Genomic DNA, 23,850 nt, shown 5'->3' on the forward strand with positions numbered 1-23,850 from the left:
GCCTGAAAGTGGAAACAAGACGTTCCCTTAGTGCTGTAGAAAAATAGTTAGCATGCTCGATAAACTGCTATACTGTGTCAAAATCCCTGGGAACGATGTTCTCTGATTTACTGGCTGAAGACAAAACAGATACATGTATTGCTGCATCCTTCTGTTTAAAAGATAGTTGTGCCTGTAATAATCTTTACCATTACTTAATTAGTTATGTCAGGACACGGGGGAGCACTACCAAAGTAGGACAGGCTTGTCAAAATATCATATTTAAATAACATACCTGTGATTTATTTTCAATCTTAACATCCTGACAACTTTTTACACGTAACTTTTAAAGTCTGTTTCAAAAGTCTTTTCAAAATGGCCGCTCTAGTGCCCTGATAGTGTAAGGAATGTTGCCCACACTGTCAAACAGGTAACACAGCAATAACGATCCATGATGTGGTACGAAACAGAAAAGCCAGAGCACTTGTAGCAACACATGGGGACGTGTAACGCTATAGTTTTTCGGAACCTTGCTACTTACCCTTTACGGTTTTATGTGCAGTTTTTTTGTAGGGACACTAATAACACGCAGCATCAATACAAATAAATGAATAAATCTGCATCTTGTTCTGTACTCAGAAAATGACTAAAGACAACATCCTAACTTTAAAAATCTGTGGCTTTTATTATTCTAGGAGGAAGTTGGAAATGCTTTCTGAGCAAGCAGCCTGGTCAAAAATTCCTTCAATGGAATGCTGAATTAACTCAGCCTCATTCATAAGAGAATTTGCCCTGCCCTACTTTTTCAAACTAAAATGTGACTGACTGAGTTGAATAGAGTTAATGGTACAAATGGATTTCAGTGCACATAATGAGGCTTACCCTGACTCAATTACCTTCCAAAGTTCAGGAACGTTCCAGAGAGCCACGCATGGAAGTGCTTTCATGTTCCTAGCATCAGTTTGATGTTATATACAGTAAATTGCAGTTTACAGGAAACAATACCAATTGTTTAAGTGTAGTAATTCCAGAATAGGAAGATGGTCCTAGAGTCTGTAAAACAAAATGGTCATTAAAACGATGCCAAGAGTAGTTACATTTAAAAACTGTAACCAGATTTACTGAAGTGAACATTATGTTAATGCTACTTAAGAATATAATATGAATATGAATGGATATAATATGTGACAGGTGGTTTGAGGCCTTTGTCATTCAGTGGTTGGATGAAAATGAGGATGTTTCGATGGAATTTCTCCATGGAGCACTGGAGAGAGACAAGAAGGATGGGGTAAGTGCAGAATAGACAATTTGCTTTACTATTCCTGAAAAAAAAAAAAAAAATTCCCTTGCGTCTTATAGTATTATTGTGCCCTTGAAATAGGAATTTCATATTTACAACTCTAATAAAACGTTCAGCATATTATATACTGTAGGAGACTTATTTTTTCTCTCCCTTAGTTCCAACCAACATCGGAGCATGCCCTGTTCTCTTGCTCTGTGGTGGATGTTTTTACACAACTGAATCAGAGCTTTGAGATCATCAAGAAACTGGAGTGCCCCAACCCTCAAGCTTTAGCACATTTCATGAGGCGGTTTGCAAATGTAAGTTAATTAACTAATTCAAATTTTTTTCAACAGTAATGGCCATTGTCTAGTATGGAATATGATACACCTACAGGATACAGCCTTCTTAATTAGGCAATTCAATACCATTTAGATACACTGGATCTAGATTATTGTACAAACTATAGTTTGGATGTTTAACCAATTTTCTGTTCTTTATTTCCAGACCATAAACAAAGTGCTACTCCAATATGCTGCAATTATATCTAAATATTTTGGAGCATATCTTTCAAAGGAGAAACTGGTATGTAGGGATAAATTGATTTTTATCATGTTATGTTCGATTTCATTGTTGTTACTGATTTGTGTACAATTTGTGTTAATTTCTAAATAACAATATAACTAAGATAAGCTATTTAGTTATGGAGCAATTTTGAAATTGAGGCTGTTTAGCGGTGCTTTGTTGACAAATGATGAGGGTTATATAGATTTGCATAAGCTGAACGGTAGGTCAGCCAGTCAGTAAAGCCATTAATAGCTGTAATAAATGTGGATTATATTGCTATCATTGCCATTGAACAAAAAGTATAACTCAACCCTTACAAACCCCAGGTATTAGCATAATACAGTTTAATAACCTAAGAATCAACTCTTCATAACTTGTGAGCAGCAGGTTGTTTTATTATGAAGAGCCACAATTGCTCTTTCAGGAGGAAAGAGTTGAATCATTATAATTGCTAATGGTAAATGCAATATTGACTGCTCAGTATTTCCAGGTTCATGTCGTATAGTAGTCACAGTGTTGTTGTGTGGCTGATGGAGTGAAGACAAGATCCATTCTGCAATCAATCTCTAAGCTTTAACATCACTTGTCTACAGTATTGATAATTTTTTACATTTCAGAGTGGTCTAAAGTATTACATTTCTTTAGAAATCAAAGACAGCGTTCAGCAACTTTATATTTTGAGGGTTTGAAATATAATAATAAAGAGGTAGGCCACTTTCCAGATTCCAGATTTTTAGAGTGTAATGAAATTCTGATGGAGAATAAATGTATCCTTCATCATTATTATCAATTCTAAGGAGACAGACATTTTAGGATGTTAGAATAATCATATAAAAAATGTATTATTCACAAGCATTGTATATTTTTTAACTGTCTTTTTTAATTCTCCAAAAAGGTTAATACATTTACAGATTATTCACATTGCATCATTGCAGAATTGAATTAATATTGCAATAATATGAATGCATTAGTACTGAACAGCAATTAATTACTTTGGCAATTCCTGTCCTGAAAGGACGTTTTTGACTGTTCATGACTAAAAGCCCTCTTAATTTGTCTGTGTAAAATCTTGACAAAGGTCAGCAGAACAAATTGCTGGCATACAAAAATGATGTAATGAAGAACATTTGAATTGCCTGTGTAGGGCCAGAAAGTGGTACACTGTCAGTGCTGTGATTGCCTACTGCACAAATTACTACGAACAAGACAAACTAGACAAACCCACAAACTCATATATATGTTTACAATTTTAGATAACCCAATTTGTCGCTCATCAGTTAGTCACATACATTTGCTGAATTGTGAAAAAAAAATTATATTAAAAATAACTTTAAAGGGTTAAACTCAGTACATCGTACTTCTTTCAGATGGGCGTTTCCTTGTTTTAAATCAATTGTGCATTCCAGGGCAAGCACAGTACATGGTGTACCACATTGTGACGTGTACCACAAAATAACACCACACTGGTACTAGGAATTGCAATTCTTGAGTACAGCGTGTGGTGTATTTATTAATCTATTTGTTCTGAAAAGCTTAAATTCATCTGAAATGCCAGCTGCATGGTTTATATTATAGAGCCAGGCTGCCACACTTTTATATTTACATGTATATTTGGAAGTACAGTCTGGGTCTTTTGGAATTGTATGATTGTTCTATTATATAGCCTCATAAATCATCATGCTGCAATTTGGCTGCAACCTGGATTTCATATATTAGCAATATTCCCTATAAGCCTGTCACACACACACACACACACACACACACACACACACACACACACACACACACACACACACACACACTCTGTTGGCGTCCAAGAGATTTATCTTGTATGGGTTTAAATATTCATTTCTCAGCTTTTTTTTTCCATTGCTATCATTATTAGAGTCACAAGGGCAGATAAACGCCTTGCTTACTCTATCACAGTGGAAGAACAATCAATTCATTATACCCTAACTTTTGTTTGGAGGAAGTGATTACTGTAAGTAACTGACAGGCAAATAGAAATTAAATGTCTCGGCATGCTGTGGAATTTAAATGAAGTGACCTGTAACTGGCTGGAACATTCAGGAAATTCAAGTTATTTGAATTATTACAGATTATCAAAGGTACAAGACCCCAGTTCTTCATTTAAATGTTTTGTAATTGAGTCTGTCTTCTTGGTCAGGGATGTATTTCGCAATAACTAATGTATCTATCCATCAACTCCTTCAGCCTTGCATCCTGATGAACAACATTCAACAACTGAGGGTTCAGCTGGAAAAGATGTTTGAGTCTATGGGCGGCAAGGAGGTCAGTGGTTCATGCAGCACTATTATGCCCTGGTTTTAATTTGATCCATTCCATCAATGTTTCATTTAAAATCTAACCCTAAATATGAACACACTGCAAATGATTAATAGGGTTGTATTTACTGTGTGTCCCATGGCATTGATTGTGATATATTTCTATTTTAAGTTACTAACATTTTGTATTTTTTTGTATTTGTTTACGAGTGCTTTGTCTGTAGTCTGCCTTGTTGTTGTTTACTGTTTTTTATTCTTGATTCCGCTGGGCTGCAGGATGAAGGGGCAGTTGCCTTTTGTAAGGTCTGTTAAAAAGGACTCCTTATGCTACTTAATTTAATGAGCTTTAATGCACGCCCAGATTGACCTTTGCACCTAATAATACACCACACATATATTGTGAATCTTGCAATGTCAATCACCCACTGAACCATCTGACTTATACATATTTTTACACTTTTAGTTCACTGAACTGCACTTAATTTTGCACCCATGGTTTATTGGAATGTGGACATGATGGTCATCATTTCAATCTCTCCGTTAGATCCTCTCATCTCATTCCAGTTTTGAAGGTAGCAGTGCATTCAATTGAAATATTAATTTCATAGCAGAATCCTTCATTAGAAAGTACAGCACTTTGGGAATTCTGTTGACTGGATTGGAAAGGATTTCTCCTTCAGGCAATCATAAGATGTATAAGAAGTACTAAAGATATAGGGAAACCTCTTGCTCAGTTGGATTTTAAACTTTATTTAATCTCAATGTGATCGGTCCTTGATGACTTTTTCTAAATGGTATTAATTAAAGACCCTATTTTTTCTTCTTGATACATACATGATAATGCAAAAGGTCTGGCCTTTTTCTTGACAGTTGCGATAGACCTGTGATAAAGGTAAAAGTATACTAATAGTACTACTCCTAAACTCTACATTTATCCTCCTATTACTTTCCCAAAGAGGCGATTTGTTCATGACTCATTATCGTCACTAAATATCATGACTCATTATCGTCACTAAATATAACAAATAAGTGTAAGGTGATCTATGACAGTGCCATTTTTGAGATCACAAAAATAGAAATCTCTTGTCAGTCATTATAATTCATTTCAAAGGGACTTTCTGTTCATCGATCATTTGGAATACAGACACACCCAGATAAATTAGTTACCTTTTCTCTAAAGTCATTAAGGAGTCAATAGACTTAAGGAAAACAATGCACAGTGATCATGCACAATTGAATCAGTAATCAGATTAAAAGCACGTTATTGATTTGGTTTAGGTCTAACACTTCCATTTTTAATTAATTAAATTCCCACTTTTTGTAATGAAACTTTGATTAATGCCATTAAAGGTGAACCTGACAGAAAGACCATGCTCACTTAGCTTGCTCTAATGATAAACCCTATTCTGCAGTTTGATATTACATCAGATTAAAGATTGTTGCCACAGCTTACGGTATATAGTTCCAACTATATCCTATATTTACTTATATTACTGTACCTACATGGGAAATGTATATAGCAAGACAGGCACATAATTATGTACATAAACAGTGTTTATGCAAGACTGGCACCCTTTATCCAAATTTGAAAGTATACAGTAAATATATTTGTTTGTAATTAAAAATGAACTCTCTGTTGAAACGTTTTGGCATCGCCTTTTCCTATAATCGCTGTGCTGCTTTGGGTATCATCACATGGTTTGCACTGTTGAGGTGTTCCCTGTAGATTTTATTCTGTTTAATGGGATGTATTCCTAGGGTCCATAAAACACCAAAAACCATCCCCGCAAGGTCCTGAGTCATGAGTTCCCTGTCTTCCATTTTGTTTTCTCTATTATGGCTGAGGTGTGATGGTTGCACAATGATAAATGATCTAGTGCAGCTTTGGAATTCTAAATACTACTCTGCTAAGAGCACTGGTGACAGAGGAAACATTTTGGTAATTGCCATTTTAAAGTTATAATGTGTTTTAGCCTGGATTTGAAGAGGCAGGATATTCTTCAAGAAAAAGTATGTGTCTTGGTGACCCCTAGAGAATCTTGGTTGGTATGATTTAGCTCAGCAAATCTTTAAGACTTGTACATTTCCCAGCCAAAGTTTCACCTTGTAACATTTCATATTGGGTGATTATATTGCTAGTGTGTTAATTAATCATTTATGTTGGTAGTCCAAAGGGAAGCAATGTAAAAGCTTGGTATGTGTTTGGAAATGTTATTTATTTATATTTTAAAAGATGAAGGTACTTGTTACATTTAAAAGGGTGACCATATTTAGATGTGCTTCATCAGCCTATTTGTCATACTGTTAACCAACATAAAAAGTTAATCAATTGTACAAATTGGAAACAATCTTTTGTCAACACAGAGGCATGTACAGAGTTAGGAAATTCCCATCCCTGGTAATTCATATTCCCCTCTTGGTCCTACCCTATCACCACAATAAAATGATAAATGATGTAAAATGTTGTAATACAAAGTATACGGTCAAGTGACAAAATGAATGGACAGCTAATAAGGAATTCAGTAAGTCAATAGGTGCCTTCAGACATGTTGACTTGTAATGTGTGAAGATAAGAAGGAATACAAAAATATGTATAATTTAAATGGTTTACAAAATGTATCAGAATTATTAGTATGGACCAATACTATCTCCAATGCATGTCACCTTTTACCCCGCACACTCATGTGTCTTCCCTTGTTTTTATACTTGTACTTTTGTATTGTATCTGTCACATTGAGGTGGAGGGGGTGGCATGAAAACGGAAGTCTATTCAAGTGCACCTCAGTGAGCACTGTAACGGCACAAAACTGATCATTTAATTTCAAGCTTTACTCCTCCAGCATTTTTTATATAGCATTTTGATGGTTCAGGTTCTGATTGCTGTTTGGATTTGCATGTTAGCATGCAAAGTTTTAAATTGTAAGTATAACGTTGCTTGTTTGGGAAGAATATTGCATTACTTAAATAAAATTTCAATCCGGTTATTAATAACTGGAACAAATGGTGCATTTAGTTAATCAGAGAAGTTCCCTGCTGTTAGAAAATAATGTGTTCAGGAAGTATTTGGTAGAAACTGACAATTATATTGGTTACATCAACTTTGTTTTAGTGGTTTTATGTGGCATAAATCAGAAAAGGCAACATCGACTCTTCAGATCCATTCCACTGGACTTCAAATCAGTGCCTTCATTCTTTAATATATCCTGCTGAAGATACATGAATTAAGGTCCTGGGTAGACCACGGTTCTGTAATGGAATAGACTGGTAGACACTATTCTGATATATGCTGGTAATGTGGGATCAAAGCATTTCAACTTTAACTGCAAGCTATACAAAATCTAGAATCATAAAAAGGGGGTTATATTTTTCAGAATTTATTTGTATGTGTTTTTATTGTTTGTTCTGATCCAGAATTCCTTGTTTGGTGCTTGTTAAGCAATACCATACCCTTATGCGTAGACAATGACATACAGTTTGCTGAACTCAGGGGATTTTGTAATGGTAATGATCCATGCACATAAATGGTCCCCAGGTCCAACTTACTATGGTTACCATGATTACCTGAAAAAAAGAACCCATTCTATAAAAATAGTTGACAATTTCTTTCTCGTTATACATCTTCATGTTGTGTAACTTGAATTAACTTTGTGTACTCTGCATGCACTTTAGCATACTGGCTAAAACTGTACTGGAACTTTAAGATTCTGGGTTTAATTGTTAGTATGACAGTCTTGGTTTTATTCATTAATATTTCAGTATATATAATTTTGTCTTTTTTTTATATTTTTGCACCAGCATTTGTTTACAAATGATTTTAAGAAGGATACATGCATGTACATATAGTTTTGGCATTTATCTGAGTGAAAAATGAAAAACACCATATACATCCAATAGAAACCAAAGTAGTATTAAGCAAATTGCTAAAGATCAAGCTAAAAAGCATATACATTTGATAGATTTTCTTATTATTTGCAAACTGAAAAGAAATGCGTTCAGTGATAAATTTGGAGATCTTGATCTTAACAATGCAAGGCTGTAATGGTACTTTATATATATATATATATATATATATATATATAATATATATATATAATATATATATATACATATACACACACACACCTTAAATATCCATTATTTTGATTTATAGTGTGGCTTCCATTTTGGCAACTTTTGACACGCTAATTGCATTAAAACAAAAAATATATGTGCAGTATGAAGCTACTGCAGGTTGATTTGCGAGACCACCATAATGACTATATAGAGGCCAGTGCTGACGCTTCTTGCAGTAGATGTACGTCTAATAAATCCATAATTCATCAGGATCCTGAATCCTCCTGAGAGCATCTCAGCAAGTGCTTTATCTGCAGGATGTAAAAGTTACAACGTATCAAAAGGTATCAGCATATGTTGTTGTTGCAAGCATATAAAGGCTGTTTGACACATGCTATTATTAACTTAGTTTCTTGATATAACAGATTGTGATCACTATATTACCATCAAACAGTAAGAACTCTGATATACTGTTTGGCTCAATAGACACCAGGCCTAGACTGCACACTATTTTCAAACAGTGAATCACTCAGTCATGAGGAATACTTCATACTGGGGACAGGCTACAGACATTCAACTGTTACTATTACCCACGAATTGCTAATGTAGTTTCCTTCACACAATCCCAGTATAGCAATTTTATTACAACTAAAATCTTATCTTTCCTAGCTCAATTGTTCCTGTATTCCTTACCCTAAAGCACAGCCTGACCCATAAGAAATTAGAACTCTCAACTTTGTTTCTAAACAATCCTGTATCCTTGACTAAAGCACATTTCTGACAGCATAATGTTACTAGGTCTTCTTTCCTCTAGTGCTAGTTCTGTTGCCTACCAAAAAACATTGGCCACATTCACATTTAAAGAACTTCAAATGTCATTTGAATTACTCATTTAAACCCCCATTACCATGGCATGGTGTGTGTATCACTCCGCTCCCATATTGAGTTATTAACTTGAGTTATTAGATGTTATTATATAGCTTTGAGTTATATAATAATAAGTGCCGTGACAGCCTTTCCCATTCTGTACAAGAAGTAAAACCAATAACAAAGTAATACATTATGCTGTTGTTTTAGTACATCGATACACTCTAATAAAAAATAACTTTAGAGGATATGGCTAAGACAGAGAATCTTATTTTAAACCATGCCTGTCCTGCTACCAGTCCCCTCTCCTGCTGTAAACTAGTCAGATTACTGAGGTTTCACCCCATGGCGGCTGGAAGGTTAACCTCCATCACAAAAAGCTATGATCTCTTCTTCTCCAGATATATATCAAGCCTGGAAACTTGACGAATTGAGAACTGACTTTTGTTGGCAAGATCGTATACCAGCTGTGATGGCCAATACCCCAGAGAAATAACGCAGTGGTGCACCGTGATAAACCTTGTGAAAGGGCAGACACAACAAACAGGAGTGTTAGCTACAGCAGATAATGAGATCCTCTACTTTCTGTTTCTTAACTCTCTGTTACTCTCTACCTGTTGTCTCTCCGTGGACAGACGTACAAAAGAGGTGGCAATCAAATATTAATTTTTAAAAGGGACTTGTAATGTATAGATTTTGTGAACACAGCAATGATCTATTTAATTCAACCTAGAGTACTGCAAGGGATTTCAATTGACAAATAATCATTAATATCAAGAGCTTTTGTTGCTGCAGACTTCTCTTCTACTTGTCTTGCAAACAGATGACTGGTCTCTTTTTAATCTTTTTTTTTTTTAACTTGTTTGTTAGTATCCCTGTGGATCTTTTTATTTTGAAGTAGATTTGGTTTATTTAAAATCTGTATTCAACAGAAAATGTCAGAGTAATTACCGTAAAATATAAGCCATTTAAAAACCATGCATTTTATAACTTTCTGGGTTTTTTTTTTGTTTTTTGTTTTTTTTTGGCAAATCAAAAAGAGCTACAATGGGAATTTGTATTGTTAAAAAATAGTGAACTGAATTTGTAAATAAACATTTAAAGTACAAATCATTCTTATACATCTATTAGGATAAATACTAATAAAATACCAATGATTTCATTTCAATGCATTAGAATGAAAAAAAAGTATTGTACAAAATGAACCCCTAAACCAACCATTACAGAATTATATTTCAGAACCTGAAAAATTGGCTGGTATAATATTTTAGTTTCTGTTGAAGGATCTGGGCAGTCAAACTTGATGGCTATTTACAACCTGTTATATGTCTTTTGCAGCTCGACCCTGAAGCCAGTGCTCTCCTGAAAGAATTACAGATAAAACTCAATGCAGTTTTGGATGAGTTGAGCATCGTTTTTGGCGCAAGGTAAACAAATAATAAATACAATAGCTCTTTGATTTTGTTTTGATAAGAGAATCCTTGGAGTCAAGGCATTTAGTTTTTCACACAAACAAATACAAAAAGTGTCAGTCACTGTACACAGCCATCCCATTTAATAACCAAGTAAATGTTTAAACAAGCAAGGTTGTAGCTACTGTACATTGGGATTTAATGTGGTGTTTAGGCCAACATTTCAATGTGAAGTCACCATAATTGTCTTCATATGTTATAATTACATGAGCTACAGGCCATGTTTTTTTTTGTTTTTTTTTAATTAGTAGCACGGGAAGGAGGGAGTAGCTTGTTAAATGAATCTTAGATGCACACCTGTAAACCTTTACATGTTTATATTTATTTCCATCAGCTTCCAGCCTGTAATTGAAGACTGTGTCAAGCAGATGAACCAGGAATTGAGTCAAATGAAAGGAAATGGAGCTGCAAACAAAAGCAATGTTGCCATGGATGCAGAAACTGCCCTAAGGCCGCTTATGGACCTGCTGGATAAAAAGTAATGTGTGACAATTGATGCATCTTTTAATTACTCGGTTATTTTTTATTTGTTGTTCATCTTTGAACCTGTGTAAAAAATGATTTTCAATCCCCAATTTGGAAGTGCCAGCACATATTCAAAGCTAGCTGATACAGGAGGTTATGTTGGTTCAGCTGGACGTCTACCGGGTTGCACCGCTGTGCTGTAAATGTTTGTTTATTTTCCCAAAAAAGAAAGGCGAAGATCAACTTTTACTTCAGTTTCAACGCAGTTCCAACAATTGAGCGGTTTAACTGTATAACGCTATGAAGTAAACTGCAGTCATTTGTAGTCGTTTTCAGCAAAGGTAAAAGATCCTTAGAAATTAAATATTTAATAGATAGTTAGGGTAAAAATTTATTTTAGAGTATCCTCTTAATCATATATGAATAATCAATCCATTCCAGCCTAATTTATTTATTTTTCATTTTTACAAGTTGTATTTCTAAACCCTTGCATTCATAATTCAAGAAGATTCAAATGTGAAGTTTTATATACTTGTATACTCTGACATATTACATATTACATGTGTGGGAATATATATATATATATATATATATATATATATATATATATATATATATATTATATATATATATATATATATATATATATGCATATAAAATATCCAAAATGGAAAATTCTGCACTGAAAGTGAAAATTTTACAGTGGCACAAGTAAATGCTAAAATCGTACTTCTCAAAAAAAGCTATCTAGGCAGCTTAGTGGTGCATTGGATGGTCTGCTGCTTTACTTATACAGTGTGTCTTCAAAACTGCGTTGAATATAACAAAATGCTTTGATATCTTAACACTGTTCTTGGTCTTTTTGCAGCCTTACTTTGTTTGCTAAAATCTGCGAGAAGACAGTGTTGAAAAGAGTTCTCAAAGAACTGTGGAAATTAGTTCTAAACACTATAGAAAAACAAATTGTACTGCCTCCATTAATAGACCAAACTGTGAGTATATATTGAAACATATATTCTAGCTGTTTGGTTGTGTGTACGTATTGTAAGCAAAGCTGTATAATTTTTATTTGAATGTCTGCTCTACCATGTTTTTTGTGTTTGTTTTTTTGTTTTGTTTTTGCCAAACTCTGGTTAGCTTATTGCCTGAATTTAAATGTAAAAAAAAAAAAAAATCAGCTCTGTAAATCCATGTACATATGAGAAATGTGTTAGCTCTTTTAAGCCATTAATGGAGCATGTTAGAGTTTGTTCTCCGCGCATATAGAAGTGTTTTGCAGCAACACTATGATATGCTATAGAATGAGAGAGCAGTATGAACCTACAACCCAATAATAATAATACATCTCTAGCAGATTAAACATAAAAGTACATTTAAAAGATAATAATGTAACAACCAATGGCTTTCTGCTCCAGACCCTTTAACTGCATCTACATGGCTAAGACTTCTTGCATTTCCCTGCAATCTTTTTTCTGTCTTTATGATTTATAGGTTATTACTTTTTTTTTTCAAGCACAATTTTCATACGCCAATGGAAATTTATACTTTATAGAAATTTAAGAAAAATCTTTTTTAGCAAGTTTTGCATTTGTGGATGAGGAACAAAAGTTACAAGAAATAGAGGTCTACAATTATTTGTTTCAGCATTTTTTTTGCAAAACTCCAAAAATGCCAATTCAAAGGTATTCATACCCTTTGATGCTGTGATAGTATTGTCAAGAAATTTCAATATGATAATGCAGAGCATAATTCTAGATTTAGAAAATGTTGGATTGAAGGCATAGGATGATTGCTGTCATTACCTGTCCATATGGGAAAAAAGTAAAGACCTATCTGAAGATCTTAGGCAGAAAATTATTTATTGTCATAAAGCTGAAGATTTCCAGGCATTTGAGTATCCCAATTTCAACTATTGTTTCTATTATCAAGAAGTACGAGACTCATGGTACTGTTACAACGCTCCCTCGGTCTGGAAGAAAGAAGATTCTTTCACCAAGAACAAGTAAAAGAATTGTGAGTAAGGATAATAACAATCTGAGATTGACTGCCAAAGATATTCAAAGTGAATTATCTGCAGATGGGACTGGAGTTTCCATGTCAACCATAGGTCGAGTATTGCACGGTGAAGGTCTCAATGGTCGCAGGCCAAGGAAAACACCACAAGAACAATCGCTTAGTTTGCAAAACGACATTTGAATGATGGATATGAGTTCTGGTCAAAGGTTTTGTGGAGTGATAAAACAAAAATCAGGCTATTTGGCCACGCTGATAGTTGTTATGTTTGGAGAAAGTCTGGTGAGGCGTACAAAGAAAAGAGCACCATACCTACTGTCAAGCATGGAGGCCCCTTCTATGGGGCTGTTTAATAGCACCTCTAATGGCACAGGAAATTTTATTCCAATACATGGTAAAATGGATTCCATAGCATACCAAAAGATATTGGCCAATCACCTGAAACCCCCCTACAAAACTTGGTTTAAAGAGCAACTGGACATTCCAACATGACAACAATCCAAAGCACACATCAAAATCTACTTAAGAATGATTAAAGAATAAAATCAAAGTTCTGGAATGGTCTAGTCAAAGCCACAATCTAAATCCGATTGAGAATCTTTGGTATGAGTTGAAGAAGGCTGTACAGAAGAGAAGTCCTCGGAATTTGAATGAACTGGAACAATTTTGCATTGAAGAATCATGCCAAAAGCTCATTGACAAATATCCTAATTGTTTAAAAGAGTTTATTAATGCTAAAGGTGCCTCAACTAACTATTTTTCCTATAATTTGTTTTTGAGAATTGTCTAGACAGTATACATTTCCATTTGTAAACTTTTAACTACAACTGTATCTTAATGAACAAAAACTCTTGTTTCACTGAGTTCATTAAAAGTAGCAGTATACTAATCACAGTACAGCAGTATATAAAAATGTCACATCTAACATCAGCATCTACCATTTTCTATAGCCTGCCATGAATGTGCTGACAAGTTATCCTAGGCAGTCTCAATTGTACAAACTGCTATTAAGTGGCACAACTATTCCAACAGGTTGTTAATTATATAGTTTATAGTGTACACATATCCCAGAAATCGATTATGGCTTTAATGTAAAACAGCTTGAATATAAAGAAATACTGTCTGCAAGGGCTATACTGTTACATCAGTCCAAATAGTAGCTTTTAGCTTCTTTTTGTTCCCCTTAGAATTTCACTTGTTATGGCAGATGTGATATGACTTTGAACGTACATTGAAAAGAAAACGTAACAAAAAAGCTTATGTAAGATAGGGACCATCAGTAACCCTGTTATAGTAAAGAGCACACATGTACTTTATCATTTTTGCTGAAACTTTCCATCGCACAGTTGCCTAAATGTCTCCCTTACTAGTCTGTGGGTGTGTTTATGGGATACAACTACAGCCCCTTTTAAACAGTTTGTGGTTAGTGCGAAGGGAGAGTGTAATTTGGGTAAAAAAAAAAAAAAGCATTAATAAATCTGAAACAGTTAATTTAATAGTTTAACTAGTTACGTCACCAGACGTGTTCCACAGTAAATTCAGTATTTGTTCAATTCTACCCAAGCTGGAGTGACTTTAGAGGATTATAGTTCTTTGACTGCTGACCACTTTCTGTACAGGACTGACAGGATTGCATGTTGTAGTCTAAGAGTTTAATAAAAGCACTATTCCATTTTCTCTTTGCATCCAGGGAACCCAGCTGATTTTCAGTGCAGCAAAAGATTTGGGACAACTGTCCAAACTAAAGGTATTTTTTTTTTTTTTTAATTGACATAACATTTCAGTATGGCACTTTTTATAAATCCTTTACAATAACACAGTCTCTGTTAAATTCTCTTAATCAAAGCAGTAGGCCTGATCTTGCATAGGTATGCATGGTGAATCTCATATACAGTAAGTGTGGTAAAGCAATGTCAAACATGTGGTAAATGCACAGTGCAATATAAAGATCTTTAAGATTTAACTTAGAGATGCTCGGTTTACACTGTTGCAGCAGTTCTGAACATACACTTTCATCCAAAGTAATTTCTTTAACAGTAAACTGTGCCTTCTAGGGAGGCTCTACTGCCATCAGATAAGCCGTCAATTCAATATCAATGCTGTTTTATTTTGCTATTTAGCGCTATTTTTTTGTTTGTTTAACCCTAAATCTAAATCCGATTGAGAATCTTTGGTATGAGTTGAAGAAGGCTGTGCAGAAGAGAAGTCCTCGGAATATGAATGAACTGGAACAATTTTGCGTTGAAGAATCATGCCAAAAGCTCATTGACAAATATCCTGATTGTTTAAAAGGGTTTACACAACTTACATTTCCTATAGCCTGGGCATTCGTCAAGTTCTGTAAACGGTTAAAAACAAATTAACAAAAGAAAATCAACTATTTGAATGAACCCAATTATCCTGGAGCAGAGGATGAAAAGTTCGATACAAAAACAGTGCAGAAATATATAAAGATCTGTCTAAATATTTGCTGGCTCCCTGGTGTGAAATCATGTAACCTAACTGGACTACTTAGTGACCCAATCCCTTCTTATTAGTCAGCACAGTGGCTGTAGGTTGACTTTAACAGAGAGTAATAGGCAGTCTTAGACTTTCCTAATCTCAATGCTGTCAGCGAGTTAACAACTAATCAATATCCTTCGACAAAACATTAAAACTCTTGTATTGGAACAGAGCTTTCAAAATGACCCTCAAGATGAGATCGATGCATGAGGCGGCATGGGATTGGTATCCGATAAAAAAAATGAAACTCACCTCTGTTCACCTCGTTTTCATTTAAACACATTAGAGTTCATCAGGTATCAATCCACAACAGTACTGTACTGGATACCATTCCCAAGAGAAAACATGCTAATTAATTGTATTACTATTAGGATCTTTCAGAATTATTAAAGATGGTGGAGGCTGGGGGTCGTTGCGTTATTTGTAGTGTTAATATTTTCCTTTTTATTTATTTTACTCTGCTGGAACGCACAGGCACGTGTGTGTGTGTGTGTGTGTGTGTGTGTGTGTGTGTATATATGTATGTGTGTGTGCGTGTGTGTGTGTGTGTGCGTGTGTGTGTGTGTGTGTGTGTGAGTGAGTTGTTTATCCAGTTGTGGGGATGGATCATGGTTTAAATGTCTCATCTGTTAATCCAGTTGATCCAAGGCTGCTGCTGCACTGCTACATCTGAAGTTTTTGTTGTTCATTGACAGGAGTTCATGCAAGTTTTGACTCAGTAGGGTTATACCTGTTTCCCTGGGAAAGAAGCTGGTGCTCCTGACCCGAGTGTTAAAGCCTGGTCAGTTTGGCACTATCTATCAATGCATTTACATCTTTTTGCGTTGGAGAGAAAAATAAAAAGTACTACGGGAGAAATTAAAAGAAGCAGAACAATGTTTTATTAAAATATCAATCCTATCTGTTGCAACAGGAGCATGTTATCCGAGAAGAGCCTCGAAGCCTGACTCCAAGACAGTGTACTGTCATGGAAGTGGTGTTGCCTACCATCAAGGTATTCTTTTAATGTGTTTTCCTTTTTTGTTTTTGAATGAATACTGTATATTCTGAAATAAGAAACCATATCCATTGCAGACCCCCCACACACACTTGTACACAATAATGCAGTAATGTTTTTATGGATCATATTTGGCCATATGCATTGTGGTGTTCTGAATGTTATTGTTACATGATTCCAAAATAAAGCTATCCTGTTAATTGTCCAACTATTCATTGTCTTAACCATTATATGGCAACATCCATTCACTAGCTAATTATTGACCACCTGTACCCAATTAAATTGCACTTATTGCAGCAGTTTAATTACTATGTCCACCACCCACTTATATGGGGGAATTCTAATCTGTTCATTGTAACCATTGGTATCACGCAAATTAGTTTTCTAGCTTATTTGCATTTTTTCAACATTAACCTTTGTGTTATTCTGGTTGAGAAATAATGTTGACACCTGTGCTTAAGAATTCTGTATGGGGGGTATGCTTTGCAGCTCCAGTTGATTTATTTACAAAAATAAATAAAAAATGCCTTCAGCTCATTTTCTTCTGGGGTTTGCTATATATTGGCTTGAGAAATCCATGAAGCATCACGACTAGGCATAGTTGCACAGATAATGCACAGATACCTTGTGGCGTTTTAAATTGATCTGCATGTCTCCAAGGAAATAGTTTCCCTATCTAGATCCATCATGATCTAGAAATGCATTCTGTCAGTATCCCATATGTCCCAGCCCAATTAGCAGAGTTAAATACTTAAAATGCCAGCTGTATTCTTGTCCCAGCTGCAAGCTATACTGCCTGCCTTCACTACAGACTTCACACACAAACACTGATCATACCCTAATCCTCCTTGACACTAGAAAGGTGACATTAGGTTAATCATATGTCAGGTGTACCAAATAAAGGACGGCCATGTTTCTCAACAGCCGTGACATCATCAGCTGTCATCTCTACAGCTCTATGCTGCAAGAGTGCACCCCCAGCTACACTTTGGGTTCATCCTCCTTCATTCATGGAAAGCAGTATAGCCTAGTGGACCATAGGCCTGGGCCACTATCTTCAGTTACCCCAGGCAGACAGCTAGGATTTATTTAATTTTCTGAAAGCAATTGAATTGCATGCCTTCGGTTCATTAGCTGGTTCACTTTCTTCTTATTTCCAAGTGAGTTTGGTTTCACATGTCCATTACAAGAAATGGAAATGGACCAAAAAGGGTTTTGTAAAGCTAAAGACATAATTGTGAAATAACTCAGATAATTAAATGGTTGACTGCTTTGACTATTTAATTATGTCCCCTATTTCTTTACATTAACAAACATAATTTTTTCTGTTTATTTATTTGGTTTTGTTCCTTTGCTACACAGACTATAGTCCAGATTATGTGTGTATTAATAGATTAACTAATGTCATTGTGAATTCAACATCCAGGTGTAATTGCAAGTTGTAAAATGCCTTATAATGAACATGTATGTAATGGTATGTGTACCACAACTAATTCTTTGTCTCAATAATGCCAATTAGAGAAATGGTAATACTAGGCAGTAACTGCCACTTTTACACTGACATATACAGTGCAAAGTTATTGCATTTAAGTGGCTGCTACCTACTATGTGTGGCTGTATTGTGCAGGTATGATATTATCTGTTCCTGTTAACAAAACAGAATTCCCCTTTTCAATGACTGTCCCACTTATTTCACTAAGCAATATTTTCATGCTGGAGGAAATGGACTGAAAAAGGCTTTTCTGGAAAAGAGCCCAGATTTGCAGTCACTGAGATATGCTCTTAGCCTTTACACACAAACTACTGATGCCTTGATCAAGAAGTATACCTGCACTCAACACTCTCAAGGTAAGCAACTCCAAGTGGATCAAATTAAATGCATGTCAGACTTATGTAAGTGTTTGTTTTTATATATTGAAAAGGGGGGTTGAAAATACAGTGCTGCTGTCATATCCCTGTTCCCCAATGTACTTCCAGGTATATGAAAGCAGCTCGCCACAAGCAGGTGTGCCGTAGGCCTGCTAAACATATAGCTCTAGTGCCAACAATCATTTCGATAGACAATAATATGATGATAACAGTAGATGGAATTTTTATTTGATGTCGGTCTTAGTGGTATTGTTGTAAATTATTTCAGAATTTGGGTTTATGATTGCTTATGATTTGATTGCTTAGTAAATGTTTGGTGCTTTAGTATTTATTCTAATATTATAATACTAATTGGTTGTGGGTTACAGTATAAAAAAAGGAAACTCTTAACTGCTGTTTGAAAAGGTCAATCAATCTTTTGAGTAAAGAATGTCAGTCTTTCACTTTCAACAAGAGGAAAGGCTGAACTCGGTTTTGAATAGCTGTCAAGTTTTCAAATGCTTAAATCTCAGGGCTACTCTGGTCAATCGTTCACATTGTCAGCATAGCTGTGACAGGTATTTTGGGGACCATTTTCTGTATTTATGACGTTATGGCGACCAGCTGTATATAATTACTCTTATTAGAAATGGCTTTTCTATTACCCCTCTGTCTGTCACATGTCATTTTAAGACAGAAATAAATTTACCTGAGCAGAACACGTTTGTACCATGTCTTGTGTGGTTAATAGAAAATGTATTGCCAGCCTGCTGACCTGAATTGTAATTACTGTACTGGCTGTGGCCCCCAGCGTTATGTCATTTGTAAGAGCAGAAACTAGCAAAACATAAATCTTGTTCCCTTTCTTTATGGATGCTCTATGAAAACAGCATGAACAATTTTAGGCTGGGGATATTTACTATTTATTTCCTCTTTAAACATAATTTATCAAGTAGAAAGAGCCACAGCAGCAATGAAACATGTTACATTGGCCAATTCTACCTGACATTTCTGAAAGTGATGAATACGCTTCTGCAATTTAGTGTCTATATTAGCAACTGTCCAATGTTTTAACTTTAGATGAAAGTATGTTAAGGGTTTAATAGTGAATTATAATAATAATGTATTTTCTAAGTGATTGGGCATTGCACTTGGGCTTCTGTTGACTGCTTTTGTGAGTCACTTAGACCTGATATCAAACTAAAACTGCCTCAAGACATGACAAAAGCTCAGCAGGTGAATTAAATGAAAATTTGCTATTGCTAATAGAAACATGCACTTTTTAATAGCCAATTAATTTGAAATGCTCTTTAGCTTGAAATTATATTTTATCACCACCTGTGTCTGGGGACCTTGGGTCTTTCTGAACTATTTAGATATGTTCACAGTGTGAAATCAAAACTTGCAATAAGGGTGTGTATAGAGGGTGGTTTAGTGATCATTTGGGATTATTTTACCTGGTGGCTGTTTAGTTTCATTGTCAACAGACTAGGCTTTGATGTGGATTCAAACATCTTTTTAGATGTCAGAGGCAGGTAGATCAGGAACTGGCATTTCTTGATTAAACTCGTTCAAGGAAATCCGAGTCCAAACCAAAACGACAATAGATGTTAACATGTATCGACGGCAATATTGTTTTAACTACCAAAGCGCAACAACCGAAATGTATCCCACGATAGATATGCGCACACTTGTGGTACAAAAAAGTAAAATGTAACTTTATAGTAACTTATACATTGTGTTCTTGCCAAATGCTATAATTCCTTAAACAAAACAAGCTACTATTATGAGAACACAGTTATATACTATTATACAAAATGCCAGTTCTGTAAGAAAAACAGTACAATATTTGTAAATAGCAAATCTTCATGAAAACTTCTTAAATAAAGCTTAAAAAGATATTTATTTCTCAAGCTATTCCCTTGAACCGCTTAAATTATCTGCTTTGAGTGTTTTTAACATTTATCCACACATGATCACATATACACAGACCACTAAATCCTGTCAGGTTTCAGAATACCTGTGTTTTTAATAGAGCATATTAGACAAAGAAACTGTAATTATATTGTTTCCGGTGTATTTTCCTGACACAGATGATATTTCAAGTGCCTTTAACAAATGTTTGCTTATAGAGTTCTGCCCAGCCATTCACATAAAATTCTGACAAAAACTTCAGTATTGATGCCAGCTAGAGGTTAGAATGAGCCGAGATCCCATTACCTTCTGGGTGACGGCAATCCAGTTTCTGTTACAGAATTTAAGGGGATTCAGTAGTTGGGTTTGCAGTATTCTTCTTCAAATCACTAAAGCAGAACATTGTCTCTTTCAGTCAGGTTACAATGTTGATTCTGTTTCAGCAGAATAGATTTGATTTATTGGGAGCCAGATAATCCCAGATGAGGCTTCGCAGAGAGTTTTCTAAAAAAAAAAAAGGAAACATACATTTAAACCTCTCTCCCTTCACTGGCTTTCCAAACATAGACTGGCACTTACAGTTGTAGTGTATGATGAAAGGAAGGCTTAAACTTGTATGCCCTGTGAATTTGCATAATATTTATCGGGGCACACTAGGTTATTGTTTTCATTCCGACAATTTATTAAGGATTTGAAATGGGAATGTTTCAAACAATGGCCCTGTTTCAAGATGATTCTATTCTGTACTCCCTGTAGAAATTCCACTTTGCTTAGACATGCTCATAGACAGTCCAGTTCATGATAAAAGAATATAAGGGTTAAGATTAACTAGTCATGAATATATGTTTACTTCAAGAATTTCATTCAAAATTTTAAAGTGATGTACAATCAGTAGGTGTTACCACTGCTACTTTTTAATTGATTGAAGCATTATTTAGTCATCCGTAACTAAATTAGTTTAATATATCGATACAAACACTCCAAAGCAAACCATCCAAACTATTACCTTGAGAAAAAAATAGAAACTTTGTGTCGAAGTTCATTCTGCTATAATCTACTCTAAATTATTATGGTTTGTTTCTAATCTGTGACTCAGTAGAAGGTGGTATGGGGCCAGTTGCCTTGGTTTTTATGACTTTGATGCCATATATTGGCCCCATATCAACTAGTTTGTTATGATCTGCAAAACAAAGATGAATCCATCCTTTGGTTAATTCATCTGACAGCAGCTGTTCAAACATAGCTAATGGCCACTGGGGTGATCTACACTCACAAGAGAATAATCAAACAGAGCAGGACCCCAGGAGATTACAAATGTGTTGTTTTTTTTGTTTTTTTTAATCTGCCAGTTTCTTTTTACATTTTATTTAGCCTATGAGACAATATATGTTGCCAGTTCTAAAAGGAAAAAGCACAAGTTACCAAACCAGAAATAAAAAAGTGGACATTTAATTAAGAGGCTTGTACGTAGGCTATGCTCTCCTACTCTTGCATCCTTTGTTCTTAACTGCAATGGTCCATTAAAGCAACTGTGGTCTCCAAAGTGAATTTGCAACATACTGACTGTCTATGGATTGAAAAGTAATCATTAAAAGCAGCCCAGCTACATTATACTAATGTATCTTGTTCAGTACATATACGAGGGTGATGGGCTCATTCATCATGTAAACCTGTGCACTAATTGGGTGTCAAGTGGGCAATGGGAAGCCTGGTATGTGACATTTCTCCAGTTACCAGTGTTTTAATTCCATGTGAAGCAGCTCCTCGGATCTTTGTATGAGGCAGTTTGAGTGTTCGGTCAGAAAAAGAGTGAACTTACTCAAAACAGAGTTTTTGTGCTTGTTGAATAATTAGTATGCAAAGTATGTTTTGTCAAAAATGTTCTGCTAAACTTATTGTCATAGACAGCACATGCAATTGGTTCCTTATTTCATGTTGGTGCGTCTTTTATTTTTGTAGTTTGCTGTATACGTCTGGCATGAATACAATAGTTCCCCACATAAAAAAGAAGGGTGTACTGTATATAAGTATAAATTTGGATTGTATATTTTTCTCTAAAGACAGTAGTTCTTCATGTTGCCAGTCCAAATAAATAAATAAAAGCTACTCTAACAAGGCAGGGGATAATGTTGCTAACTCTAATAAGAGGTAAGAAAATTGATTTTAAAAGTTTATCCTTTAATCATATAATTATGTGCACCAATTCGGGAACGTGCCCAGATCAGCTTTTTCTAAGCATGTCTTCCAAGTATCGTTCACTTACAGAGTGTGGTTTTATTCCTATTATTGCTTAGTTCTCTACAGGGAGGTATTCCCATGGCCTAAATTCTTAAGCTCACAGATCAACACTTAAGCCTAAACCCCCCTGCAAATGTTTGAGCAAAGAGGTTGATGCATAAAGACAAGCCTTCTTGTCTGTTTTGTTCCCCAATAGGTTTCAATTACGTGGTTTTGAATGGAGAATGGGACTTAATAACTTTCAAACAAAGTAATAGTGCACAGCATATACACTGAAGCCCAGTTGTATTTGCCTTGGAGCTGCAGCTGCCACAGTGGTTGTGCATTTTTCAAAAGCTACAGGTGTTCAGTGAGGATGAAATTTAATAAGCCAGTCTTTTTTTAGTAATGTACTGAGAGTAAGACGAAAGCAGATATGCATATGTATAAAGTGTGCTTGGCAATTAGGTTACTTATTGCAGCAAAATTCTGTATGTTGGGCTTGGGGAGCTCAAGTTAAAAAAAAAAAAATGGCCAGAAATTAGCCCAAGTTTAACTATCGTGACATTATTGTTTTTGAAAGCATAAAGTGAAACAAATGCTTGTAAAACAAATTCCCTTGTAAGCGAGTGGGATCTATGGTTAGCCAGCCACACAGCATTATTTTCCTTATTATAAATTCTTATCCCAAAAGACCCTGCAAGAGCAACAGAGTGAAAACACTTAACTGTAAAATGTAACTTATGGTATGTGTAGGAAGGAGCAATCTTGATAGTGCTTGTATTGTTAACATAGTTGTATTCCTCTCTGAAAATCCCATTTTGGCACTTCTCAACTCAAGTTAGGACCCAACAGGCCATAGTGACTGGCTTGTATCAGTCAGAGGAATAAACACACTGGTTTAGTGAGCAGGAAATATTATGTCAGAGGTTCCAAGACTATTCCTGGAATTTAGAATACCTAGAACCTTTTTGGCTTCCATTCTAACCATTAAGCCTCCCAGGAAAAGGATATCTTAACATGGTTTTGTTTCTACTGAAATACAGTAAATTGTTGTCAAAATATTATATTCTTTTGTAAATCTATATAAAAAAAAGACAATTTATGCATTCCATACAATGTCCTGCTATTGACTTTGAGCCTTACCAGTTAAGAGCAGGACAAAATGATATTCGTTTAAAAAAAAAAAAAAAAAAAAAAAAAAAGACATATCTTTATCTAAAGTAGGAACAGTGACATTTGCCCGTCAATGAAGTGTGAAATCCTATTAACCATTTCAAATTCCAGAAACGCTTTTGAATCGATTTTAAACAGAGAACAATGACCACTCATGCATGTGTCTACATTACTAAATCTGCTATGCATTTGGCAATGGAAAAATTTGCTACA

At 35.1% G+C, this 23,850-nt stretch overlaps 1 protein-coding gene across 2 annotated transcripts in view; it reads left to right on the top strand.

Moving 5' to 3' along the window:
- Window positions 1-23,850, top strand: part of LOC121299143 (protein unc-13 homolog C-like) — a 152,488-nt gene that overhangs the window by 124,742 nt on the left and 3,896 nt on the right. For both annotated transcript variants that reach the window (XM_041226712.1, XM_041226713.1), the window contains 10 exons: window positions 1,171-1,267; window positions 1,438-1,581; window positions 1,769-1,846; window positions 4,043-4,120; window positions 10,372-10,460; window positions 10,840-10,983; window positions 11,839-11,962; window positions 14,674-14,730; window positions 16,399-16,479; window positions 18,183-18,330. In XM_041226712.1, coding sequence (XP_041082646.1) covers window positions 1,171-1,267; window positions 1,438-1,581; window positions 1,769-1,846; window positions 4,043-4,120; window positions 10,372-10,460; window positions 10,840-10,983; window positions 11,839-11,962; window positions 14,674-14,730; window positions 16,399-16,479; window positions 18,183-18,330 — 1,040 coding nt within the window. The remainder of the gene's footprint in view (window positions 1-1,170; window positions 1,268-1,437; window positions 1,582-1,768; window positions 1,847-4,042; window positions 4,121-10,371; window positions 10,461-10,839; window positions 10,984-11,838; window positions 11,963-14,673; window positions 14,731-16,398; window positions 16,480-18,182; window positions 18,331-23,850) is intronic.

This window comes from Polyodon spathula, chromosome 24 (assembly GCF_017654505.1).
Source record: "Polyodon spathula isolate WHYD16114869_AA chromosome 24, ASM1765450v1, whole genome shotgun sequence".
Classification (NCBI taxonomy): Eukaryota; Metazoa; Chordata; class Actinopteri; order Acipenseriformes; family Polyodontidae; genus Polyodon; species Polyodon spathula.